The following is a 25,652-nucleotide window of genomic DNA, read 5'->3' on the forward strand; positions in this document are numbered from 1 at the left end:
TGGCCAGCCAAGCAGTGCTCCTATGGAAGACCTTGTCATTGTTCCTCTAAACAAACAGGAACATTCTCAGCATCAGTCAAACAGAGAGAAACAGAACATGGACAGAGAGGAACAGGGAGACAGAGAGAAACAGGGAGACAGAGAGAAACAGGGAGACAGAGAGTCTACCATCCTTCTTCCATTAAATGGCACAGAGAGAAACAGGGAGACTGAGAGAGGGAGACAGAGAGAAACAGAACAGGGAGCCAGAGAGACACAGGGAGACAGAGAGAAACAGAGAGAAACAGGGAGACAGAGAGGAACAGGGGGAGACAGGGAGAGAGAAACAGACAGGAGAAACAGGGAGAGAGAGAAACAGGGAGACAGGAGAAACAGGGAGAGAGAGGAACAGAGAGAAACAGGGAGACAGAGAGAAACAGGGAGACAGAGAGAGACTGAGAGAGAAACAGGGAGACAGAGAGAGAAACAGGGAGAAACAGGGAGACAGAGAGAAACAGGGAGACAGAGAGGAACAGGGAGACAGAGAGAAACAGGGAGACAGAGAAACAGGAACAGGGAGACAGAGAGAAACAGGGAGACAGAGAGAAACAGGGAGACAGAGAGGAACAGAGAGGAACAGGGGGAGAAACAGGGAGAGAGAGAAACAGACAGGAGAAACAGAGAGAGGGAACAGGGAGACAGAGAGAAACAGGGATAAACAGGGAGAGAGAAACAGGGAGACAGAGAAACAGGAGACTGGAGAGGGAGACAGAGAGAAACAGGGAGACAGGAGAAACAGAGAGGAACAGGGAGAGAGAGGAACAGGGAGACAGGAGACAGAGAAACAGGGAGACAGAGAGACAGAACAGGGAACAGGAGGAACAGGGAGACAGGAGAAACAGGGAGACAGAGAGAAACAGGGAGACAGAGAGAGAGAAACAGGGAGAAACAGGGAGACAGAGAAACAGGGAGACAGAGAGAAACAGGGAGAAACAGGAGACAGAGAGAAACAGGGAGACAGAGAGAAACAGGGAGACAGAGAGAAACAGGAGACAGAGAGAAACAGGGAGACAGAGAAACAGGGAGACAGAGAGAAACAGGGAGGAACAGGGAGACAGAGAGAAACAGGGAGACAGAGAGAAACAGGGAGGAACAGGGAGACAGAGAGGAACAGGGAGACAGAGAGAAACAGGAGACAGGGAGAGAGAAACAGGGAGGGAGAAACAGGGAGGGAGGAACAGGGAGACAGAGAGAAACAGGGGGAGACAGAGAGAAACAGGGAGACAGAGAGGAACAGGAACAGGGAGACAGAGAGAAAGAGAGGAACAGGGAGACAGAGAGAAACAGAGAGACAGAGAGGAACAGGGAGACAGAGAGGAACAGGGAGACAGAGAGGAACAGGGAGACAGAGAGGAACAGGGAGGATCAGGGAGACAGAGAGAAACAGAGAGACAGGGAGGAACAGGGAGAAACAGGGAGACAGAGAGAAACAGGGAGAGACAGAGAGAAACAGGGAGACAGGAACAGAGGAGAGGAACAGGGAGAGAGAGAAACAGAAACAGAGACAGGAGGAGACAGAGAGAAACAGGGAGAACAGAGGAACAGGGAGACAGAGAGAAACAGGGAGACAGAGGAACAGGGAGGGAGACAGAGAGAACAGAGAGGAACAGGGAGACAGAGAGAAACAGACAGGAGGAACAGGGAGACAACAGGGAGACAGAGAGAGAGAAACAGGGAGACAGAGAGAAACAGGGAGACAGAGAGAAACAGGGAGGAGACAGAGAGAAACAGGGAGACAGAGAGAGGGAGACAGGGAGGAACAGGGAGACAGAGAGGGAAACAGGGAGACAGGAGAAACAGACAGAGAAACAGGGAGGAACAGGGAGACAGGGAGAGGAACAGGGAGACAGGGAGAGAGAAACAGGGAGACAGAGAGGACGGAACAGGGGAGACAGACAGGGAGGAACAGGGAGACAGAGAGGAGACAGGGAGGAACAGGGAGACAGAGAGAAACAGGGAGGAGAGAAACAGGGAGACAGAGAAACAGGGATGCAGAGAGACACAGGGAGACAGAGAGGAACAGGGAGAAACAGAGAGGAACAGGGAGACAGAGAGAAACAGAGAGACAGAGAGGAACAGGGAGGAAGACAGAGAGGAACAGGGAGACAGAGAGGAACAGGGAGGAACAGAAACAGGGAGGAGAACAGGGAGAGAAACAGGGAGAGAGAAACAGGGAGAGGGAACAGAGAGACAGAGAGGAACAGGGAGACAGAGAGAAACAGAGGAACAGGGGAGGAACAGGGAGGAACAGGGAGGAACAGGGAGATAGAGAGAAACAGGGAGGAACAGGGAGGGAGACAGAGGGAGAAACAGGGAGACAGAGAGGGAAACAGGGAGGAACAGGGAGACAGAGAGAAACAGGGAGACAGAGAGTAACAGAGAAACAGGGAGAACAGGGAGGAGAAACAGGGAGAACAGGGAGGAGGAACAGGAACAGGGAGACAGAGAGAAACAGGGAGACAGAGAGAAACAGGGAGGAATAGGGAGACAGAGAGGAACAGGGAGGAACAGGGAGACAGAGAGGAACAGGTACCTGGAACCCCAAAAGGTTCTCCCATGGGGAACAGCTGAAGAACCCTTTTGGGAGAAATACATCCTGCGTGTGCTGGTATACTCCTGTTCTGTCTGGATGTCTGGGCCTGTCTTCACTGTGGGTGGAGCTGTGTTGGGCCTAATTGCTGCTTCCAGCTATATTATTATTGGTGTTGGTTGTGTCGGTAGCAGCAAACATGGCCTGCGTATGTTCATGATGACATGATGAGATGATGAGGAGTATTGTATTTACACCACTAGCTGGCTAAATAAGACCTGTCCTTATTGCCTGGGGAGGAACTTTGAGACAAGCCGTGTTTTCTAAAAATGGGACCTTATGGTCCCTGGTCCTAAGTTTGATTTGATTTGACCTTTATTTAACCAGGCAGGAGAGTTGAGAACAAGTTCTCATTATCAACTGCGACCTGGCCAAGATAAAGCAAAGCAGTTCGACACAAACAACAACACAGAGTTACACATGGAGTAAAACAAACATACAGTCAATAATACAGTATAAACAAGTCTATATACAGTGTGTGTGCAAATGAGGTCGGTAATGTAAATGTAATGTGTAATGTACTGTGGATGGAAAAGAGTGGCATTTGGGATGCTGTCTGCTCTGGTGGTTAGTAACTAGTTGATTTAGTCTGTTTTTAAATGTGTGCACTTGCTGCTTGGGTTCTGAGTAGCTCCGATGAACTGGTCCCACCCACAGCACCTGGCCTACAGCAGAGCCTGGACCTGCTAGAGCAGTACTGTCAGACCTGGGCCCTTGCAGTAAACCCACACAGCACATGGCCTACAACAGAGCCTGAGGCAGAATTAGGCCAATCTCCACTAATAAAAAAGAGCAATTCAGTTTTGGAAACATCTCAAATACAGTGACCCCCCTCTCCTATCATTACCAAGCCTTGCAATGCCAAGAGCTGAGCAAAGAAAAGAGTCCCATCATCCAGCTGGTCCTGGGGCTGAGTTCACTAACCTGTTCTACTAAAACACTGAAGCCTCAGTCCCCTCATCCAGCTGGTCCTGGGTCTGAGGTCACTAACCTGTTCTACTAACACACTGAAGCCTCAGTCCCCTCAGCCAGCTGGTCCTGGGGCTGAGTTCACTAACCTGTTCTACTAACACACTGAAGCCTCAGTCCCCTCAGCCAGCTGGTCCTGGGGCTGAGGTCACTAACCTGTTCTACTAACACACTGAAGCCTCAGTCCCCTCATCCAGCTGGTCCTGGGGCTGAGGTCACTAACCTGTTCTACTAACACACTGAAGCCTCAGTCCCCTCATCCAGCTGGTCCTGGGGCTGAGGTCACTAACCTGTTCTACTAACACACTGAAGCCTCAGTCCCCTCATCCAGCTGGTCCCGGGGCTGAGTTCACTAACCTGTTCTACTAACACACTGAAGCCTCAGTCCCCTCATCCAGCTGGTCCTGGGGCTGAGGTCACTAACCTGTTCTACTAACACACTGAAGCCTCAGTCCCCTCATCCAGCTGGTCCCGGGGCTGAGTTCACTAACCTGTTCTACTAACACACTGAAGCCTCAGTCCCCTCATCCAGCTAGTCCTGGGGCTGAGTTCACTAACCTGTTCTACTAACACACTGAAGCCTCAGTTCCCTCATCCAGCTGGTCCTGGGGCTGAGTTCACTAACCTGTTCTACTAACACACTGAAGCCTCAGGTCCCTCATCCAGCTGGTCCTGGGGCTGAGTTCACTAACCTGTTCTACTAACACACTGAAGCCTGTTCCCTCATCCAGCTGGTCCTGGGGCTGAGTTCACTAACCTGTTCTACTAACACACTGAAGCCTCAGTCCCCTCATCCAGCTGGTCCTGGTCCTGAGGTCACTAACCTGTTCTACTAACACACTGAAGCCTCAGTCCCCTCATCCAGCTGGTCCTGGGTTCACTAACCTGTTCTACTAACATACTGAAGCCTCAGTCCCCTCATCCAGCTGGTCCTAGGGCTGAGTTCACTAACCTGTTCTACTAACACACTGAAGCCTCAGTCCCCTCATCCAGCTGGTCCTGGGGCTGAGTTCACTAACCTGTTCTACTAACACACTGAAGCCTCAGTCCCCTCATCCAGCTGGTCCTGGGGCTGAGTTCACTAACCTGTTCTACTAACACACTGAAGCCTCAGTCCCCTCATCCAGCTGGTCCTGGGTTCACTAACCTGTTCTACTAACACACTGAAGCCTCAGTCCCCTCATCCAGCTGGTCCTGGGGCTGAGGTCACTAACCTGTTCTACTAACACACTGAAGCCTCAGTCCCCTCATCCAGCTGGTCCTGGTCCTGAGGTCACTAACCTGTTCTACTAACACACTGAAGCCTCAGTCCCTCATCCATCCAGCTGGTCTGGGGCTGAGTTCACACAAACCTGTTCTACTAACACACTGAAGCCTCAGTCCCCTCATCCAGCTGGTCCTGGGTCTGAGTTCACAAACCTGTTCTACTAACACACTGAAGCCTCAGTCCCCTCATCCAGCTGGTCCTGGGTCTGAGTTCACAAACCTGTTCTACTAACACACTGAAGCCTCAGTCCCCTCAGCCAGCTGGTCCTGGGGCTGAGTTCACTAACCTGTTCTACTAACACACTGAAGCCTCAGTCCCCTCAGTCCCCTCATCCAGCTGGTCCTGGGGCTGAGTGCCTCAGTCCCCTCATCCAGCTGGTCCTGGGGCTGAGTGCCTCAGTCCCCTCATCCAGCTGGTCCTGGGGCTGAGTGCCTCAGTCCCCTCATCCAGCTGGTCCTGGGGCTGAGTGCCTCAGTCCCCTCATCCAGCTGGTCCTGGGGCTGAGTGCCTCAGTCCCCTCATCCAGCTGGTCCTGGGGCTGAGTGCCTCAGTCCCCTCATCCAGCTGGTCCTGGGGCTGAGTGCCTCAGTCCCCTCATCCAGCTGGTCCTGGGGCTGAGTGCCTCAGTCCCCTCATCCAGCTGGTCCTGGGGCTGAGTGCCTCAGTCCCCTCATCCAGCTGGTCCTGGGGCTGAGTGCCTCAGTCCCCTCATCCAGCTGGTCCTGGGGCTGAGTGCCTCAGTCCCCTCATCCAGCTGGTCCTGGGGCTGAGTGCCTCAGTCCCCTCATCCAGCTGGTCCTGGGGCTGAGTGCCTCAGTCCCCTCATCCAGCTGGTCCTGGGGCTGAGTGCCTCAGTCCCCTCATCCAGCTGGTCCTGGGGCTGAGTGCCTCAGTCCCCTCATCCAGCTGGTCCTGGGGCTGAGTGCCTCAGTCCCCTCATCCAGCTGGTCCTGGGGCTGAGTGCCTCAGTCCCCTCATCCAGCTGGTCCTGGGGCTGAGTGCCTCAGTCCCCATCCAGTCCCCTCATCCAGCTGGTCCTGGGGCTGAGTGCCTCAGTCCCCTCATCCAGCTGGTCCTGGGGCTGAGTGCCTCAGTCCCCTCATCCAGCTGGTCCTGGGGCTGAGTGCCTCAGTCCCCTCATCCAGCTGGTCCTGGGGCTGAGTGCCTCAGTCCCCTCAGTCCCCTCATCCAGCTGGTCCTGGGGCTGAGTGCCTCAGTCCCCTCATCCAGCTGGTCCTGGGGCTGAGTGCCTCAGTCCCCTCATCCAGCTGGTCCTGGGGCTGAGTGCCTCAGTCCCCTCAGTCCCCTCATCCAGCTGGTCCTGGGGCTGAGTGCCTCAGTCCCCTCATCCAGCTGGTCCTGGGGCTGAGTGCCTCAGTCCCCTCATCCAGCTGGTCCTGGGGCTGAGTGCCTCAGTCCCCTCATCCAGCTGGTCCTGGGGCTGAGTGCCTCAGTCCCCTCATCCAGCTGGTCCTGGGGCTGAGTGCCTCAGTCCCCTCATCCAGCTGGTCCTGGGGCTGAGTGCCTCAGTCCCCTCATCCAGCTGGTCCCGGGGCTGAGTGCCTCAGTCCCCTCATCCAGCTGGTCCTGGGGCTGAGTGCCTCAGTCCCCTCATCCAGCTGGTCCTGGGGCTGAGTGCCTCAGTCCCCTCATCCAGCTGGTCCTGGGGCTGAGTGCCTCAGTCCCCTCATCCAGCTGGTCCTGGGGCTGAGTGCCTCAGTCCCCTCATCCAGCTGGTCCTGGGGCTGAGTGCCTCAGTCCCCTCATCCAGCTGGTCCTGGGGCTGAGGTCACTAACCTGTTCTACTAATTTGTATCCGCTCTCGTTGGACTTTGGCTGCATATTTTCCCGCCATTTTCTTAAAATCTGAAAACGATGTGAAGCCACGGCCATTTCCTGAAGAATTGCATTATGGGCCCTAAAATACTGCGTGTATACGTCATATTTTGGCGAATTTAGTACGACATCCGGGAACTTTTGGCATACTAACTATATCCATAATGTGACCAATAAGCATACTATATACTCAATTAACATCACAAATAGTATGGTTAGTGTGGGTAGTATGAGTATTCGAACACAGCTGTCCTCTATGCTTATAGTTATTGTTAATTCAACCCTTGATTATTGTTGTTACTGTTGTCCCGTTGACAATATTGATTATTATTATTAATTATGTTACTATTGTAAATCTCAAAAGTAAGCGTTTGGCAACATGTGCATTGCTACGTCATGCCAATAAAGCAAATTGAATTGAGTTGACAGAGGGAGAGAGAGACGAGAGACGAGAGAGATAGAAACGAGAGAGAGAGACTAGAGAGAAAGAGACTAGAAAGAGAGAGAGACTAGAGAGAGAGACAATTATTATATATTTTTTTATTTCACCTTTATTTAACCAAGTAGGCTAGTTGAGAACAAGTTCACATTTACAACTGCCACCTGGCCAAGATAAAGCAAAGCAGTTCGACACAAACAACAACACAGAGTTACACATGGAGTAAAACAAACATACAGTCAATAATACAGTAGAAACATCTATATACAGCATGTATGTAGATACAAATTACAATATAGCAATTGAACACTGTGGTAGACTGCATCCAATCAGTTGAGTAGAGTGTTGGAGGCTATTTTGTAAATGACATCGCTGAAGTCGAGGATCGGTAGGATAGTCAGTTTTACGAGGGTATGTTTGGCAGCATGAGTGAAGGATGCTTGTTGCGATATAGGAAGCTGATTCTAGATTTAATTTTGGATTGGAGATGTTTAGTGTGAGTCTGGAAGGAGAGTTTACAGTCTAACCAGACACCTAGGTACGTGTAGATGTCCACATATTCTAAGTCAGAGCCGTCCAGAGTAGTGATGCTAGACGGGCGGGCAGGTGCAGGTAGCGATCGGTTGAAGAGCATGCATTTGGTTTTACTGGCGTTTAAGAGCAGTTGGAGGCCATGGAAGGAGAGTTGTATGGCATTGAAGCTCGTTTGGAGGTTAGTTAACACAGCGTCCAAGGACGGGCCGGAAGTAGCTCAGTAGCTCAGTTGGTAGAGCATGGCGCTTGTAACGCCAGGGTAGTGGGTCCGATCCCCGGGACCACCCATACGTAGAATGTATGCACACATGACTGTAAGTCGCTTTGGATAAAAGCGTCTGCTAAATGGCATATATTATAATATTATTATTATTATATTAAGTAGACAGAATGGTGTCGTTTGTGTAGAGGTGGATCACAGAATCACCAGCAGCAAGAGGGACATCGTTGATATATACAGAGAAAAGAGTCGGCCCGAGAATTGAACCCTGTGGAACCCCCATAGAGACTGCCAGAGGTCTGGAAAACAGGTCCTCTGTTTTGACACACTGAACTCTATCTGAGAAGTAGTTGGTGAACAAGGCGAGGCAGTCATTTGAGAAACCAAGGCTGTTGAGTCTGCCGATAAGAATGTTGTGATTGACAGAGTTAAAGCCTTGGCCAGATCGATAAATACGGCTGCACAGTAATGTTTCTTATCGATGGCGGTTAAGATATCGTTTAGGACCTTGAGCGTGGCTGAGGTGCACCCATGACCTGCTCTGAAACCAGATTGCATAGTGGAGAAGGTATGGTGGGATTCGAAATGGTCGGTAATCTCTTTGTTAACTTGGCTTTCGAAGACCTTAGAAAGGCAGGGTAGGATAGATTTAGGTCTGTAGCAGTTTGGGTCTAGAGTGTCTCCCCCTTTGAAGAGGGGGATGACCGTGGCAGCTTTCCAATCTATGGGAATCTCAGACGATGTGAAAGAGACGTTGAACAGGCTAGTAATAGGTGTTGCAACAATTTCGGCAGCTACTTTTAGAAAGAGATGGTCCAGATTGTCTAGCCCGGCAGATTTGTAGGGGTCTAGATTTTGCAGTTCTTTAAGAACATCAGCTGTCTGGATTTGGGAGAAGGAGAAATGGTGGGGGCTTGGGCGAGTTCCTATGGGAGGTACAGGGTAGTTGACCGGGGTAGGGGTAGCCAGGTGGAAAGCATGGCCAGCCGTAGAAAAATGCTTATTGAAATTCTCAATTATCGTGGATTTATCGGTGGTAACGGTGTTGCCTAGCTTCAGAGCAGTGGGCAGCTGGGAGGAGGTCTTCTTATTCTCCATGGACATTACAGTGTCCCAGAACGTTTTTGAGTTTGTGCTACAGGATGCAAATTTCTGTTTGAAAAAGCTAGCCTTAGGTTTCCTAACTGCCTGAGTATATTGGTTCCTAACTTCCCTGAAAAGTTGCATATCACGGGGGCTATCTGATGCTAATGTAGTACGCCACAGGATGTTTTTGTGCTGGTCAAGGGTAGTCAGGTCTGGAGTGAACCAAGGACTTTATCTATTCCTAGTTGTCATTTTTTGGAATGGGGCATGCTTATTTAAGATGGTGAGGAAGGCACTTTTATAGAATAGCCAGGAATCATCTACTGACGGGATGAGGTCAATATCCTTCCAGGATACCCGAGCCAGGTCAATTAGAAAGGCCTGCTCGCTGAAGTATTTTAGGGAGCATTTGACAGAGATGACGGGTGGTCGTTTGGTCGCAGACCCATTTCGGATGCAGGCAATGAGGCAGTGATCGCTGAGATCTTGATTGAAGACAGCAGAGGTGTATTTGGAGGGTGAGTTAGTTAGGATGACATCTATGAGGGTGCCCGTGTTTACGGATTTGGAGTTGTACCTGGTAGCTTCATTGATAAGTTGTGTGAGATTGAGGGCATCAAGCTTAGATTGTAGGATGGCCGGGGTGTTAAGCATGTCCCAGTTTAGGTCACTTAGCAGCACTAGCTCTGAAGATAGATGCGGGGGGGGGGGGGGGCAATCAATTCACATATGGTGTCGAGGGCACAGCTGGTGGCAGAGGATGGTCTATAGCATGCGGTAGAGGTGAGAGACTTGTTTCTGGAAAGGTTCATTTTTAGAAGTAGAAGCTCAAATTGTTTGGGACTTGGATAGTAAGACAGAACTCTGCAGGTTATCTCTGCAGTAGATTGCAACACCGCCCCCCTTTGGCAGTTCTATCTTGTCGGAAAATGTTATAGTTAGGAATGGAAATTTCAAGGTTTTTGGTGGCCTTCCTAAGCCAAGATTCAGACACGGCTAGGACATCCGGATACCTAACAGAGAGTGGCAGAATACCTGACCACTGTGACTGACCCAAACTTAAGGAAAGCTTTAACTATGTACAGACTCAGTGAGCATAGCCTTGCTATTGAGAAAAGCCGCCGTAGGCAGACATGGCTCTCAAGAGAACATAGGCTATGTGCTCACTGCCCACAAAATGAGGTGGAAACTGAGCTGCACTCCCTAACCTCCTGCCCAATGTATGACCATATTAGAGACACATATTTCCCTCAGATTACACAAAGAATTCGAAAACAACCCCAAGTTTGATAAACTCCCATATCTACTGGGTGAAATTCCACAGTGTTCCATCACAGCAGCAAGATTTGTGACCTGTTGCCACAAGAAACCAGTGAAGAACAAACACCATTGTAAATACAACCTATATTTATGCTTATCCTTTTGTACATTAACCATTTGTACAATATATATACACTATATATATACATAATATGACATGTGTAATGTCTTTATTCTTTTGGAACTTCTGTATGTGTAATGTTTACAGTATTTTATATATTATCTACCTCACTTGCTTTGTATGTTAAATGTTTACTGTTAATTTATATTGTTCGTTTCACTTTTGTATATTATCTACCTCACCTGCTTTGGCAATGTTAACACATGTTTCCCAGGATAATAAAGCCCCTTGAATTGAATTGAATTGAGAGACTAGGGAGAGAGAAGAGAGAATAGAGAGAGAGATAGACTAGAGAGAGAGAGACTAGAGAGAGATTAGAGAGAGAGAGAATAGATAGACTAGAGAGAGAGAGACTAGAGAGAGAGATAGAGAGAGACTAGAGAGAGAGATATAGAGAGAGAATAGAGAGAATAGAGAGAGAGATAGACTGGAGAGAGAGAGAGAGAGAGATAGAGATAGACTAGAGAGAGAGAGACTAGAGAGAGATTAGAGAGAGAGAGACTAGAGAGAGAGATATAGAGAGAGAATAGAGAGAATAGAGAGAGAGATAGACTGGAGAGAGAGATAGAGAGAGAGAGATCGACTAGAGAGAGAGAGAATAGAGAGAATAGAGAGAGAGATCGACTAGAGAGAGAGATAGAGAGAGAGATAGAGATAGACTAGAGAGAGAGAGACTAGAGAGAGATTAGAGAGAGAGAGACTAGAGAGAGAGATATAGAGAGAGAATAGAGAGAATAGAGAGAGAGATAGACTGGAGAGAGAGATAGAGAGAGATTAGAGAGAGAGAGAATAGAGAGAGAGATAGACTGGAGAGAGAGATAGAGAGAGATTAGAGAGAATAGAGAGAGAGATCGACTAGAGAGAGAGATAGAGAGAGAGATAGAGAGAGACTAGAGAGAGAGAGACTTAAATAATAGAATAGAGAGAGAGATCGACTAGAGAGAGAGAGACTAGAGATAGACTAGAGAGAGAGAGACTAGAGATAGACTAGAGAGAGAGAGACTAGAGATAGACTAGAGAGAGAGAGACTAGAGATAGACTAGAGAGAGAGAGACTAGAGATAGACTAGAGAGAGAGAGACTAGAGATAGACTAGAGAGAGAGAGACTAGAGAGAGATTAGAGCAAGAGAGACTAGAGATAGACTAGAGAGAGAGACTAGAGATAGACTAGAGAGAGAGACTAGAGATAGACTAGAGAGAGAGAGACTAGAGATAGACTAGAGAGAGAGACTAGAGATAGACTAGAGAGAGAGAGACTAGAGATAGACTAGAGAGAGAGACTAGAGATAGACTAGAGAGAGAGACTAGAGATAGACTAGAGATAGAGAGACTAGAGATAGACTAGAGAGAGAGAGACTAGAGATAGACTAGAGATAGAGAGACTAGAGATAGACTAGAGATAGAGAGACTAGAGATAGAGAGACTAGAGATAGAGAGACTAGAGATAGACTAGAGATAGAGAGACTAGAGATAGAGAGACTAGAGATAGAGAGACTAGAGATAGAGAGACTAGAGATAGAGAGACTAGAGATAGAGAGACTAGAGATAGAGAGACTAGAGATAGAGAGACTAGAGATAGAGAGACTAGAGATAGACTAGAGATAGAGAGACTAGAGATAGAGAGACTAGAGATAGACTAGAGATAGAGAGACTAGAGATAGAGAGACTAGAGATAGAGAGACTAGAGATAGACTAGAGATAGAGAGACTAGAGATAGACTAGAGAGAGAGAGACTAGAGATAGACTAGAGAGAGAGACTAGAGATAGACTAGAGAGAGAGACTAGAGATAGACTAGAGATAGAGAGACTAGAGATAGACTAGAGAGAGAGAGACTAGAGATAGACTAGAGAGAGAGAGACTAGAGATAGACTAGAGAGAGAGAGACTAGAGATAGACTAGAGAGAGAGAGACTAGAGATAGACTAGAGAGAGAGAGACTAGAGATAGACTAGAGATAGAGAGACTAGAGATAGACTAGAGAGAGAGAGACTAGAGATAGACTAGAGAGAGAGAGACTAGAGATAGACTAGAGAGAGAGAGACTAGAGATAGACTAGAGAGAGAGAGACTAGAGATAGACTAGAGAGAGAGAGACTAGAGAGAGATTAGAGCAAGAGAGACTAGAGATAGAGAGACTAGAGATAGACTAGAGAGAGAGAGACTAGAGATAGATTAGAGAGAGAGAGACTAGAGATAGACTAGAGAGAGAGAGACTAGAGATAGACTAGAGAGAGAGAGACTAGAGATAGACTAGAGAGAGAGAGACTAGAGAGAGATTAGAGCAAGAGAGACTAGAGATAGAGAGACTAGAGATAGACTAGAGAGAGAGAGACTAGAGATAGACTAGAGAGAGAGAGACTAGAGATAGACTAGAGAGAGAGAGACTAGAGAGAGATTAGAGAGAGAGAGACTAGAGATAGACTAGAGAGAGAGAGACTAGAGATAGACTAGAGAGAGAGAGACTAGAGATAGACTAGAGAGAGAGAGACTAGAGATAGACTAGAGAGAGAGAGACTAGAGATAGATTAGAGAGAGAGAGACTAGAGATAGACTAGAGAGAGAGAGACTAGAGATAGACTAGAGAGAGAGAGACTAGAGATAGACTAGAGAGAGAGAGACTAGAGAGAGATTAGAGCAAGAGAGACTAGAGATAGAGAGACTAGAGATAGACTAGAGAGAGAGAGACTAGAGATAGACTAGAGAGAGAGAGACTAGAGATAGACTAGAGAGAGAGAGACTAGAGAGAGATTAGAGAGAGAGAGACTAGAGATAGACTAGAGAGAGAGAGACTAGAGATAGACTAGAGAGAGAGAGACTAGAGATAGACTAGAGAGAGAGAGACTAGAGATAGACTAGAGAGAGAGAGACTAGAGAGAGATTAGAGAGAGAGAGACTAGAGAGAGATTAGAGAGAGAGAGACTAGAGAGAGAGATAGAGATAGACTAGAGAGAGAGAGACTAGAGAGAGATTAGAGAGAGAGAGACTAGAGAGAGAGATAGAGATAGACTAGAGAGAGAGAGACTAGAGAGAGATTAGAGAGAGAGAGACTAGAGAGAGAGATAGAGATAGACTAGAGAGAGAGAGACTAGAGAGAGATTAGAGAGAGAGAGACTAGAGAGAGATTAGAGAGAGAGAGACTAGAGAGAGAGATAGAGATAGACTAGAGAGAGAGAGACTAGAGAGAGATTAGAGAGAGAGAGACTAGAGAGAGAGATAGAGATAGACTAGAGAGAGAGAGACTAGAGAGAGATTAGAGAGAGAGAGACTAGAGAGAGAGATATAGAGAGAGAATAGAGAGAATAGAGAGAGAGATAGACTGGAGAGAGAGATAGAGAGAGATTAGAGAGAGAGAGAATAGAGAGAATAGAGAGAGAGATCGACTAGAGAGAGAGATAGAGAGAGAGATAGAGAGAGAGATAGAGATAGACTAGAGAGAGAGAGACTAGAGAGAGATTAGAGAGAGAGAGACTAGAGAGAGAGATATAGAGAGAGAATAGAGAGAATAGAGAGAGAGATAGACTGGAGAGAGAGATAGAGAGAGATTAGAGAGAGAGAGAATAGAGAGAATAGAGAGAGAGATCGACTAGAGAGAGAGATAGAGAGAGAGATAGAGATAGACTAGAGAGAGAGAGACTAGAGAGAGATTAGAGAGAGAGAGACTAGAGAGAGAGATATAGAGAGAGAATAGAGAGAATAGAGAGAGAGATAGACTGGAGAGAGAGATAGAGAGAGATTAGAGAGAGAGAGAATAGAGAGAATAGAGAGAGAGATCGACTAGAGAGAGAGATAGAGAGAGAGATAGAGAGAGACTAGAGAGAGAGAGACTTAAATAATAGAATAGAGAGAGAGAGAGACTAGAGAGAGAGAAACTAGAGAGAGAATAGAGAGACTAGGGAGAGAGAGATACTAGAGAGAGAGAGAGACTAGAGAGAGACTAGAGGGAGACTTAATTAATAGAATAGAGAGAGAGAGAGAGAGAGAGAGAGAGACTAGCGATAGAGAGAGACCAGAAAGAGAGAGAGGCTAGAGAGAGACTAGAGAGAAACGCAATTAATAGAATAGAGAGAGAGAGACTAGAGAGAGACTAGAGAGAGAGACATTAGAGAGAGAGAGACTAGAGAGAGAGGCTACAGAGAGAGAGAGACTAGAGAGAGACTTAATTAATAGAATAGAGAGAGAGACTAGAGAGAGACTAGAGAGAGAGAGACTAGAGAGAGAGAGACTAGAGAGAGATAGACTAGAGAGAGACTTCATTAAGAAGATAGAGAGAGAGAGAGACTAGAGAGAGAGAGACTAGAGAGACACTAGAGAGAGAGACTAGAGAGAGAGAGACTTAGTTAATATAATATAGAGACTAGAGAGAGAGAGAGACTAGAGAGAGAGAGAGAGAGAGAGAGAGAGAGAGAGTAGAGAGAGACTTAATTAATATAATAGAGAGAGAGAGAGAGAGAGAGAGAGAGAGAGAGAGAGAGAGAGAGAGAGAGAGAGAGAGAGAGAGAGAGAGAGACTGCGCAACAGGCCCAACCCCCATCCTGCAACCTAAGAGGTATGTATCAGATGCTCAACATGCTCTGCTCACTCTTACTGTAATGGTCCGGCCCTAAACCACACAAAAACAACACTAGACACTATGGAACACAAAGCTTTAATATCTCATCCTGGAATATACAAGGTCAGAGGTCATCTGCCTTTGGCCTAAAGAGCAGGAACCCAGACTTCATCAAAGAAATCGGCAACACAGACATTGTCATCCTACAAGAAACATGGTATAGAGGAGATGGACCCACTGGTTGTCCTCTAGGTTACAGACAGCTGTTAGTCCCATCCACCACACTACCAGGTGGGTGGTATAGAGGAGATGGACCCACTGGTTGCCCTCTAGGTTATAGAGAGCTGGTAGTCCCATCCACCACACTACCAGGTGGGTGGTATAGAGGAGATGGACCCACTGGTTGACCTCTAGGTTACAGAGAGCTGGTAGTCCCATCCACCACACTACCAGGTGGGTGGTATAGAGGAGATGGACCCACTGGTTGCCCTCTAGGTTATAGAGAGCTGGTAGTCCCATCCACCACACTACCAGGTGGGTGGTATAGAGGAGATGGACCCACTGGTTGCCCTCTAGGTTATAGAGAGCTGGTAGTCCCATCCACCACACTACCAGGTGGGTGGTATAGAGGAGACGGACCCACTGGTTGCCCTCTAGGTTACAGAGAGCTGGTAGTCCCATCCACCACACTACCAGGTGTGAAACAGGGAAGGGACTCAGGGGGTATGCTAATTTGGTATAGAGCAGACCAACTCACTCCATTAAATTAATCAAAACAGGAACATTTTTACATCTGTCTAGAAATTAATAAGGAAATGGTCTCAACAGAGAAAAATGTCCTTCTGTGTGCTACCCTTATCCCCCCACTAGAATCCCCATACTTTAATGAAGACAGCTTCTCCATCCTGGAGGGGAAATCAATCATTTCCAGGCCCAGGGACATGTACTAGTCTGTGGCGACCTAAATGCCAGAACCGGACAAGATCCTGACACCCAAGGGCACACTTATACAATTATGCAAACAGGGGGACAAACACCTGCCTGCAGGTGACAGCATTCCCTCCCCCATATGCCCCCCTAGGCACAACTACGACAACATAACCAACAAAAACAGGTCACAACTCCAACAGCTCTGTCGCACGCTGGGTATGTACGTAGTCAATGGTAGGGTTCCTATGGTAGGTCCACCTATAGCTCTGTCACACGCTGGGTCTGTACATAGTCAATGGTAGGCTTCGAGGGGACTCCTATGGTAGGTACACCTATAGCTCTGTCACACGCTGGGTCTGTACATAGTTAATGGTAGGCTTTCAGGGGACTCCTATGGTAGGTACACCTATAGCTCATCTCTTGGCTGTAGTACTGTAGACTACTTTATCACTGACCTCAACCCAGAGTCTCTCAGAGCGTTCACAGTCAGCCCACTGACACCCCTATCAGACCACAGTCAGCCCACTGACACCTCTATCAGATCACAGTCAGCCCACGGACACCTCTATCAGACCACAGTCAGCCCACGGACACCCCTATCAGACCACAGTCAGCCCACGGACACCTCTATCAGACCACAGTCAGCCCACGGACACCTCTATCAGATCACAGTCAGCCCACGGACACCCCTATCAGACCACAGTCAGCCCACTGACACCTCTATCAGACCACAGCAAAATCACAGTCTACTTAAACAGAGCAATACTCAATCATGAGTCATCAAAGCCGAAGGAGCTGAATGATATTAAGAAATGCTGTAGATGTTAGGAAAGTAGAGTGGAAATCTACCCAAACAACTTCCTGGACAAAACGTTCCACTGTAAAATAGTGAAGGTGTAAACTTGGCAGTAGTAAACCTAAACAGTATATTTGACCTCTCAGCTTCCCCGTCAAATCTAAAAATCTCAAATAGAAAACCGAAGAAAATGAACAACAATGCAACGCAAAACCCGGAACCCAAACCGGCTGCGTGCGCCAATGTGCATACATTTATTTTGTCCCCACCCCACGCCAAATGCGATCACGACACGCAGGTTAAAATGTCAAAACAAACTCTGAGGGGACAGGTCGAAAAGCATTAAACATTTATGGCAATTTAGCTAGTTAGCGTGCACTTACCTAGCTAACGTTAATTTGTCCTGTTTAGCTAGCTTGCTGTTGCTAGCTAATTTGTCCTGGGATATAAACATTGAGTTGTTATTTTACCTGAAATGCACAAGGTCCTCGACTCCGACAATTAATCCACACATAAAACGGCCAACCGAATCGTTTCTAGTCAACTCTCCTCCTTCCAGGCTTTTTCATCGTTTAACTTATATGGTGATTGCATCTAAACTTTCATTGTATTACCACAACTACCGGCATAACAGTTCGTCTTTACCCACTTTGGGTACCTGCTTCTATAAACCAATGAGGAGATGGGAGAGGCAGGACTTGCAGCGCGATCTGTGTCAGAAATAGAAAGGAGTTCTATTGTAGCCCTTGGCAACGCAGAGCAGTGTGTGGGCAATAATTGAATAACATGGATTTCTACATTTATTTTGCGACGATCGCGCACACGACGTGTCCGGTCTGTAAGAAAGAAATTGAGAAACCTGTTCAACCAAAAACATAGAGACCCAGAAAACCTGAGTCTAAACCTTCACTATGGTGAATCACTAAAACAATACAGAAATACACTACGGAAAAAGAAGGAACAGCACGTCAGAAATCAGCTCAATGTAGTTGAAGAATCCACAGACTCTAACCACTTCTGGGAAAATTGGAAAACACTAAACAAACAACAACACGAATAATTATCTATCCAAAATGGAGATGTGTGTATAAACCACTTCTCTAATCTTTTTGGCTCTACAACACAGAACAAACAGCAAAAACATATACATGATCAAATACAACTCTTAGAATCAACTATTAAAGACCAGAACACACTGGATTCTCCAATTACATTGAATGAAATACAGTCAGTCAGTCAGTCAGTCAGTCAGTCAGTCAGTCAGTCAGTCAGTCAGCCAGTCAGCCAGTCAGTCAGTCAGTCAGTCAGCCAGTCAGTCAGTCAGTCAGTCAGTCAGCCAGTCAGTCAGTCAGTCAGGGGACCAGACTCATATAGTCAGTCAGTCAGTCAGTCAGCCAGTCAGCCAGCCAGTCAGTCAGTCAGCCAGCCAGCCAGTCAGTCAGCCAGTCAGTCAGTCAGCCAGTCAGCCAGCCAGCCAGTCAGCCAGTCAGTCAGTCAGTCAGTCAGTCAGTCAGTCAGTCAGGGGACCAGACTCATATAGTCAGTCAGTCAGTCAGGGGACCAGACTCATATAGTAAGTCAGCCAGTCAGTCAGTCAGTCAGTCAGGGGACCAGACTCATATACAGTCAGTCAGCCAGCCAGTCAGTCAGTCAGTCAGCCAGTCAGTCAGCCAGTCAGCCAGTCAGTCAGTCAGGGGACCAGACTCATATACAGTCAGTCAGCCAGCCAGTCAGTCAGTCAGTCAGTCAGTCAGTCAGTCAGTCAGGGGACCAGACTCATATAGTCAGTCAGTCAGTCAGTCAGGGGACCAGACTCATATAGTAAGTCAGCCAGTCAGTCAGTCAGTCAGTCAGGGGACCAGACTCATATACAGTCAGTCAGTCAGTCAGTCAGTCAGTCAGTCAGTTCAGTCAGTCAGTCAGTCAGTCAGTCAGTCAGTCAGTCAGGGGACCAGAATGATATACAGTCAGTCAGTAAGTCAGTCAGGGGACCAGACTCATACAGTCAGTCAGTCAGTCAGTCAGTCAGTCAGTCAGTCAGGGGACCAGACTCATACAGTCAGTCAGTCAGCCAGTCAGTCAGTCAGTCAGTCAGCCAGTCAGCCAGTCAGTCAGTCAGTCAGCCAGTCAGTCAGCCAGTCAGCCAGTCAGTCAGTCAGTCAGTCAGTCAGCCAGTCAGTCAGGGGACCAGACTCATATAGTCAGTCAGCCAGTCAGCCAGTCAGTCAGTCAGTCAGTCAGGGGACCAGACTCATATAGTCAGTCAGTCAGTCAGGGGACCAGACTCATATAGTAAGTCAGCCAGTCAGCCAGTCAGTCAGTCAGGGGACCAGACTCATATACAGTCAGTCAGTCAGTCAGTCAGTCAGTCAGTCAGTCAGTCAGTCAGTCAGTCAGTCAGTCAGTCAGTCAGTCAGTCAGTCAGTCAGTCAGTCAGTCAGTCAGGGGACCAGAATGATATACAGTCAGTCAGTAAGTCAGTCAGGGGACCAGACTCATACAGTCAGTCAGTCAGTCAGTCAGTCAGTCAGTCAGTCAGTCAGTCAGTCAGTCAGGGGACCAGACTCATACAGTCAGACAGTCAGTCAGTCAGGGGACCAGAATGATATACAGTCAGTCAGTAAGTCAGTCAGGGGACCAGACTCATACAGTCAGTCAGTCAGTCAGTCAGTAAGTCAGTAAGTCAGTCAGGAGACCAGACTCATATACAGTCAGTCAGCCAGTCAGTCAGTCAGGGGACCAGCCTCATATAAAGTCAGTCAGCCAGTCAGTCAGTCAGTCAGTCAGTCAGTCAGTCAGTCAGTCAGTCAGTCAGGGGACCAGAATGATATACAGTCAGTCAGTAAGTCAGTCAGGGGACCAGACTCATACAGTCAGTCAGTCAGTCAGTCAGTCAGTCAGTCAGGGACCAGACTCATACAGTCAGTCAGTCAGTCAGTCAGTCAGGGGACCAGAATGATATACAGTCAGTCAGTAAGTCAGTCAGGGGACCAGACTCATACAGTCAGTCAGTCAGTCAGTAAGTCAGTCAGGAGACCAGACTCATATACAGTCAGTCAGCCAGTCAGTCAGTCAGGGGACCAGACTCATACAGTCAGACAGTCAGTCAGTCAGGGGACCAGAATGATATACAGTCAGTCAGTAAGTCAGTCAGGGGACCAGACTCATACAGTCAGTCAGTCAGTCAGTAAGTCAGTAAGTCAGTCAGGAGACCAGACTCATATACAGTCAGTCAGCCAGTCAGTCAGTCAGGGGACCAGCCTCATATACAGTCAGTCAGCCAGTCAGTCAGTCAGTCAGTCAGTCAGTCAGTCAGTCAGTCAGGGGACCAGAATGATATACAGTCAGTCAGTAAGTCAGTCAGGGGACCAGAATGATATACAGTCAGTCAGTCAGTCAGTCAGTCAGTCAGTCAGTCAGTCAGTCAGTCAGGGGACCAGACTCATACAGTCAGTCAGTCAGTCAGTCAGGGGACCAGAATGATATACAGTCAGTCAGTAAGTCAGTCAGGGGACCAGACTCATACAGTCAGTCAGTCAGTCAGTCAGTCAGTAAGTCAGTCAGGAGACCAGACTCATATACAGTCAGTCAGCCAGTCAGTCAGTCAGGGGACCAGCCTCATATACAGTCAGTCAGTCAGTCAGGGGACCAGACTCATATACAGTCAGCCAGCCAGTCAGTCAGTCAGGGGACCAGCCTAATATACAGTCAGTAAGTCAGTCAGTCAGGGGACCAGAATGATATACAGTCAGTCAGTCAGTCAGGGGTCCAAAATGATATACAGTCAGTCAGGGGACCAGACTCATATACAGTCAGTCAGGGGACCAGAATGATATACAGTCAGTCAGGAAACCAGACTGATATTCAGTCAGTCAGGGGTCCAGAATGATATCAGTCAGTCAGTCAGTCAGTCAGTCAGTCAGTCAGTCAGGGGACCAGACTGATATTCAGTCAGTCAGTCAGTCAGTCAGGGGACCAGAATGATATACAGTCAGTCAGGAAACCAGACTGATATTCAGTCAGTCAGTCAGTCAGGGGACCAGACTGATATTCAGTCAGTCAGTCAGTCAGTCAGTCAGTCAGTCAGTCAGTCAGTCAGTCAGTCAGTCAGGGGACCAGACTCATATACAGTCAGTCAGTCAGTCAGTCAGTCAGTCAGTCAGTCAGTCAGTCAGTCAGGGGACCAGACTGATATTCAGTCAGTCAGTCAGTCAGTCAGGGGACCAGACTCATATACAGTCAGTAAGTCAGTCAGTCAGGGGACCAGACTCATATACAGTCAGTCAGTCAGGAAACCAGACTGATGTTCAGTCAGTCAGGGGTCCAAAATGATATACAGTCAGTCAGGGGACCAGACTGATATTCAGTCAGTCAGTCAGTCAGTCAGTCAGTCAGTCAGTCAGTCAGTCAGGGGATCAGAATGATATACAGTCAGTCAGTCAGTCAATCAGGGGACCAGACTGATATTTAGTCATTCAGTCGGCCAGACTAATATTCAGTCAGTCAGTCAGGGGACCAGACTGATTTATAATCAGTCAGGTCAGTCAGTCAGGGGACTGGCTCCTCAACCAGTCTGTCAGTCAGGGCCAGAATGATATACATCTGTATATAGACTGGCTCCTAACCTGTCTGTGTATAGACTGGCTCCTAACCTGTCTGTGTATAGACTAGCTCCTAACCTGTCTGTGTATAGACTAGCTCCTAACCTGTCTGTGTATAGACTGGCTCCTAACCTGTCTGTAAGTATAGACTGGCTCCTAACCTGTCTGTGTATAGACTGGCTCCTAACCTGTCTGTATATAGACTGGCTCCTAACCTGTCTGTGTATAGACTGGTCAACAGTGCCACCATGCAAATGATAAGCAAACAGTCTCAACTCACACAGCAAACAGTCTGAACTCACTAACTCACACAGCAAACAGTCTGAACTCACTAACTCACACAGCAAACAGTCTGAACTCACTAACTCACACAGCAAACAGTCTGAACTCACTAACTCACACAGCAAACAGTCTGAACTCACTAACTCACACAGCAAACAGTCTCAACTCACACAGCAAACAGTCTCAACTCACACAGCAAACAGTCTCAACTCACTAACTCACACAGCAAACAGTCTCAACTCACACAGCAAACAGTCTCAACTCACACAGCAAACAGTCTCAACTCACACAGCAAACAGTCAGAAGTCCTAGAGGTCTGACAGAGAGAGTCCTAGAGGTCTGACAGAGAGAGTCCTAGAGGTCTGACAGAGAGAGTCCTAGAGGTCTGACAGAGAGAGTCCTAGTCAGGTCTGACAGAGTCAGAGTCCTAGAGGACAGAGATAGAGTCCTAGTCAGGTCTGACAGAGACAGTCCTAAGAGGTCTGACAGACCAGAGTCCTAGAGGTCTGACAGACTGATGAGTCAGTCAGAGGTCTGACAGACAGAGTCAGAGGTCTGACATTCAGAGAGTCCTAGAGGTCTGACAGAGTCAGAGTCCTAGAGGACAGAGTCAGAGTCCTAGAGGTCTGACAGAAGAGAGTCCTAGAGGTCTGACAGAGAGAGTCCTAGAGGTCTGACAGAGAGAGTCCTAGAGGTCTAACAGAGAGAGTCCTAGAGGTCTGACAGAGAGAGTCCTAGAGGTCTGACAGAGAGAGTCCTAGAGGTCTGACAGAGAGAGTCCTAGAGGTCTGACAGAGAGAGTCCTAGAGGTCTGACAGAGAGAGTCCTAGAGGTCTAACAGAGAGAGTCCTAGAGGTCTAACAGAGAGAGTCCTAGAGGTCTGACAGAGAGAGTCCTAGAGGTCTGACAGAGAGAGTCCTAGAGGTCTGACAGAGAGAGTCCTAGAGGTCTAACAGAGAGAGTCCTAGAGGACAGAGAGAGTCCTAAGGTCTGACAGAGAGAGTCCTGCAAATGGTCAAACAGAGAGAGTCCTAAGAGGACAGAAAGAGTCCTAGAGGTCTGACAGAGAGAGTCCTAGACTCTAACAGCAAACAGTCTAGAGGACAGAGAGAGTCCTAGAGGTCTGACAGAGAGAGTCCTCAGAGGTCTGACAGAAAGAGTCTCAGAGGACAGCAAAGAGTCCTAGAGGTCTGACAGAGAGAGTCCTAGAGGACAGAGAGAGTCCTAGAGGTCTGACAGAGAGAGTCCTAGAGGTCTGACAGAGAGAGTCCTAGAGGTCTAACAGAGAGAGTCCTAGAGGTCTGACAGAGAGAGTCCTAGAGGTCTGACAGAGAGAGTCCTAGAGGTCTGACAGAGAGAGTCCTAGAGGTCTAACAGAGAGAGTCCTAGAGGTCTGACAGAGAGAGTCCTAGAGGTCTGACAGAGAGAGTCCTAGAGGTCTGACAGAGAGAGTCCTAGAGGTCTAACAGAGAGAGTCCTAGAGGACAGAGAGAGTCCTAGAGGTCTGACAGAGAGAGTCCTAGAGGTCTAACAGAGAGAGTCCTAGAGGACAGAGAGAGTCCTAGAGGTCTGACAGAGAGAGTCCTAGAGGTCTAACAGAGAGAGTCCTAGAGGACAGAGAGAGTCCTAGAGGTCTGACAGAGAGAGTCCTAGAGGTCTGACAGAGAGAGTCCTAGAGGACAGAGAGAGTCCTAGAGGTCTGACAGAGAGAGTCCTAGAGGACAGAGAGAGTCCTAGAGGTCTGACAGAGAGAGTCCTAGAGGTCTGACAGAGAGAGTCCTAGAGGTCTAACAGAGAGAGTCCTAGAGGTCTGACAGAGAGAGTCCTAGAGGTCTGACAGAGAGTCCTAGAGGTCTGACAGAGAGAGTCCTAGAGGTCTAACAGAGAGAGTCCTAGAGGTCTGACAGAGAGAGTCCTAGAGGTCTGACAGAGAGAGTCCTAGAGGTCTAACAGAGAGAGTCCTAGAGGTCTGAGAGAGAGTCCTAGAGGTCTGACAGAGAGAGTCCTATAGGACAGAGAGTCCTAGAGGTCTGACAGAGAGTCCTATAGGACAGAGAGTGTGTGTGTGTGTGTGTGTGTGTGTGTGTGTGTGTGTGTGTGTGTGTGTGTGTGTGTGTGTGTGTGTGTGTGTGTGTGTGTGTGTGTGTGTGTGTGTGTGTGTGTGTGTGTGTGTGTGTGTGTGTGTGTGTGTGTGTGTGTATTCCTTAGCATAAAGACATACCTGTGGATGGAGTAGAAGTGCTCATGGTAGTATGGCCGTAGAGGACAGCAGAAGAAAGAGGCTTCTCAGATCCCTGCTGACAGACAAGACAGAGACGTTAGGTTACTGTTACTCCCTGCTGACAGATTGATGGACTAATAGTATAGAGACTGACAGACTAATAGTATAGAAACAAATAGTATAGAGACTGACAGATTAATAGTATAGAAACAAATAGTATAGAGACTGACAGACTAATAGTATAGAAACTAATAGTATAGAGACTGACACTAATAGTATAGAAACTAGTATAGAGACTGACAGACTAATAGTATAGAAACAAATAGTATAGAGACTGACACTAATAGTATAGAAACTAGTATAGAGACTGACAGACTAATAGTATAGAAACGAATAGTATAGAGACTGACAGACTAGTAGTATAGAGATTGATGGACTAATAGAATAGAGACTAATAGTATAGAGACTGACAGACTAATAGTATAGAAACTAGTAGTATAGAGACTGACAGACTAATAGTATAGAAACTAGTAGTATAGAGACTGACAGACTAATAGTATAGAAACTAATAGTATAGAGACTGACAGACTAATAGTATAGAAACTAATAGTATAGAGACTGACAGACTAATAGTATAGAAACTAATAGTATAGAGACTGACAGACTAATAGTATAGAAACTAATAGTATAGAGACTGATGGACTAGAGACTGACAGACTAATCGTGTAGAGACTAATAGTATAGAGACGGGCAGACTACTAGTATAGAGACTGACAAACTAATAGTATAGAAACTGATGGACTAGAGACTGATGGACTAATAATATAGAGACTAGTATGGACGGGCAGACTACTAGTATAGAGACTGACAAACTAATAGTATAGAAACTGATGGACTAGAGACTGATGGACTAATAATATAGAGACTGATGGACTAGAGACTGATGGACTAATAGTATAGAGACTGATGGACTAGAGACTGATGGACTAATAGTATAGAGACTGATGGACTAGAGACTGATGGACTAATAGTATAGAGACTGATGGACTAGAGACTGATGGACTAATAGTATAGAGACTGATGGACTAGAGACTGATGGACTAGAGACTGATAGACTAATAGTATAGAGACTGATGGACTAGAGACTGATGGACTAATAGTATAGAGACTGATGGACTAATAGTATAGAGACTGATGGACTAGAGACTGATGGACTAGAGACTGATAGACTAATAGTATAGAGACTGATGGACTAGAGACTGATGGACTAATAGTATAGAGACTGATGGACTAATAGTATAGAGACTGATGGACTAATAGTATAGAGACTGATGGACTAGAGACTGATGGACTAATAGTATAGAGACTGATGGACTAGAGACTGATGGACTAGAGACTAATGGACTAGAGACTAATGGACTAGAGACTAATGGACTAGAGACTGATGAACTAATAGTATAGAGACTGATGGACTAGAGACTGATGGACTAATAGTATAGAGACTGATGGACTAGAGACTGATGGACTAGAGACTAATGGACTAGAGACTAATGGACTAGAGACTGATGGACTAATAGTATAGAGACTGATGAACTAGAGACTGATGGACTAGAGACTAATGGACTAGAGACTGATGGACTAATAGTCTAGAGACTGATGGACTAGAGACTGATGGACTAATAGTATAGAGACTAATGGACTAGAGACTGATGGACTAATAGTATAGAGACTGATGGACTAGAGACTGATGGACTAATAGTATAGAGACTAATGGACTAGAGACTGATGGACTAATAGTATAGAGACTGATGGACTAGAGACTGATGGACTAATAGTATAGAGACTGATGAACT

General features: G+C 47.2%; 1 protein-coding gene across 3 annotated transcripts in view; it reads right to left on the minus strand.

The window, feature by feature from the left end:
- LOC123999476 (polypyrimidine tract-binding protein 3-like) overlaps positions 1–25,652 on the minus strand; it is a 141,152-nt gene that overhangs the window by 80,668 nt on the left and 34,832 nt on the right. For 2 of the 3 annotated variants that reach the window (XM_046305317.1, XM_046305315.1), the window contains exon 2: positions 23,800–23,875. In XM_046305317.1, the coding sequence (XP_046161273.1) occupies positions 23,800–23,875 (76 nt within the window). The remainder of the gene's footprint in view (positions 1–23,799; positions 23,876–25,652) is intronic. The other variant, XM_046305316.1, reaches the window with a different exon arrangement.

Source organism: Oncorhynchus gorbuscha, linkage group LG16, assembly GCF_021184085.1.
Source record: "Oncorhynchus gorbuscha isolate QuinsamMale2020 ecotype Even-year linkage group LG16, OgorEven_v1.0, whole genome shotgun sequence".
Classification (NCBI taxonomy): Eukaryota; Metazoa; Chordata; class Actinopteri; order Salmoniformes; family Salmonidae; genus Oncorhynchus; species Oncorhynchus gorbuscha.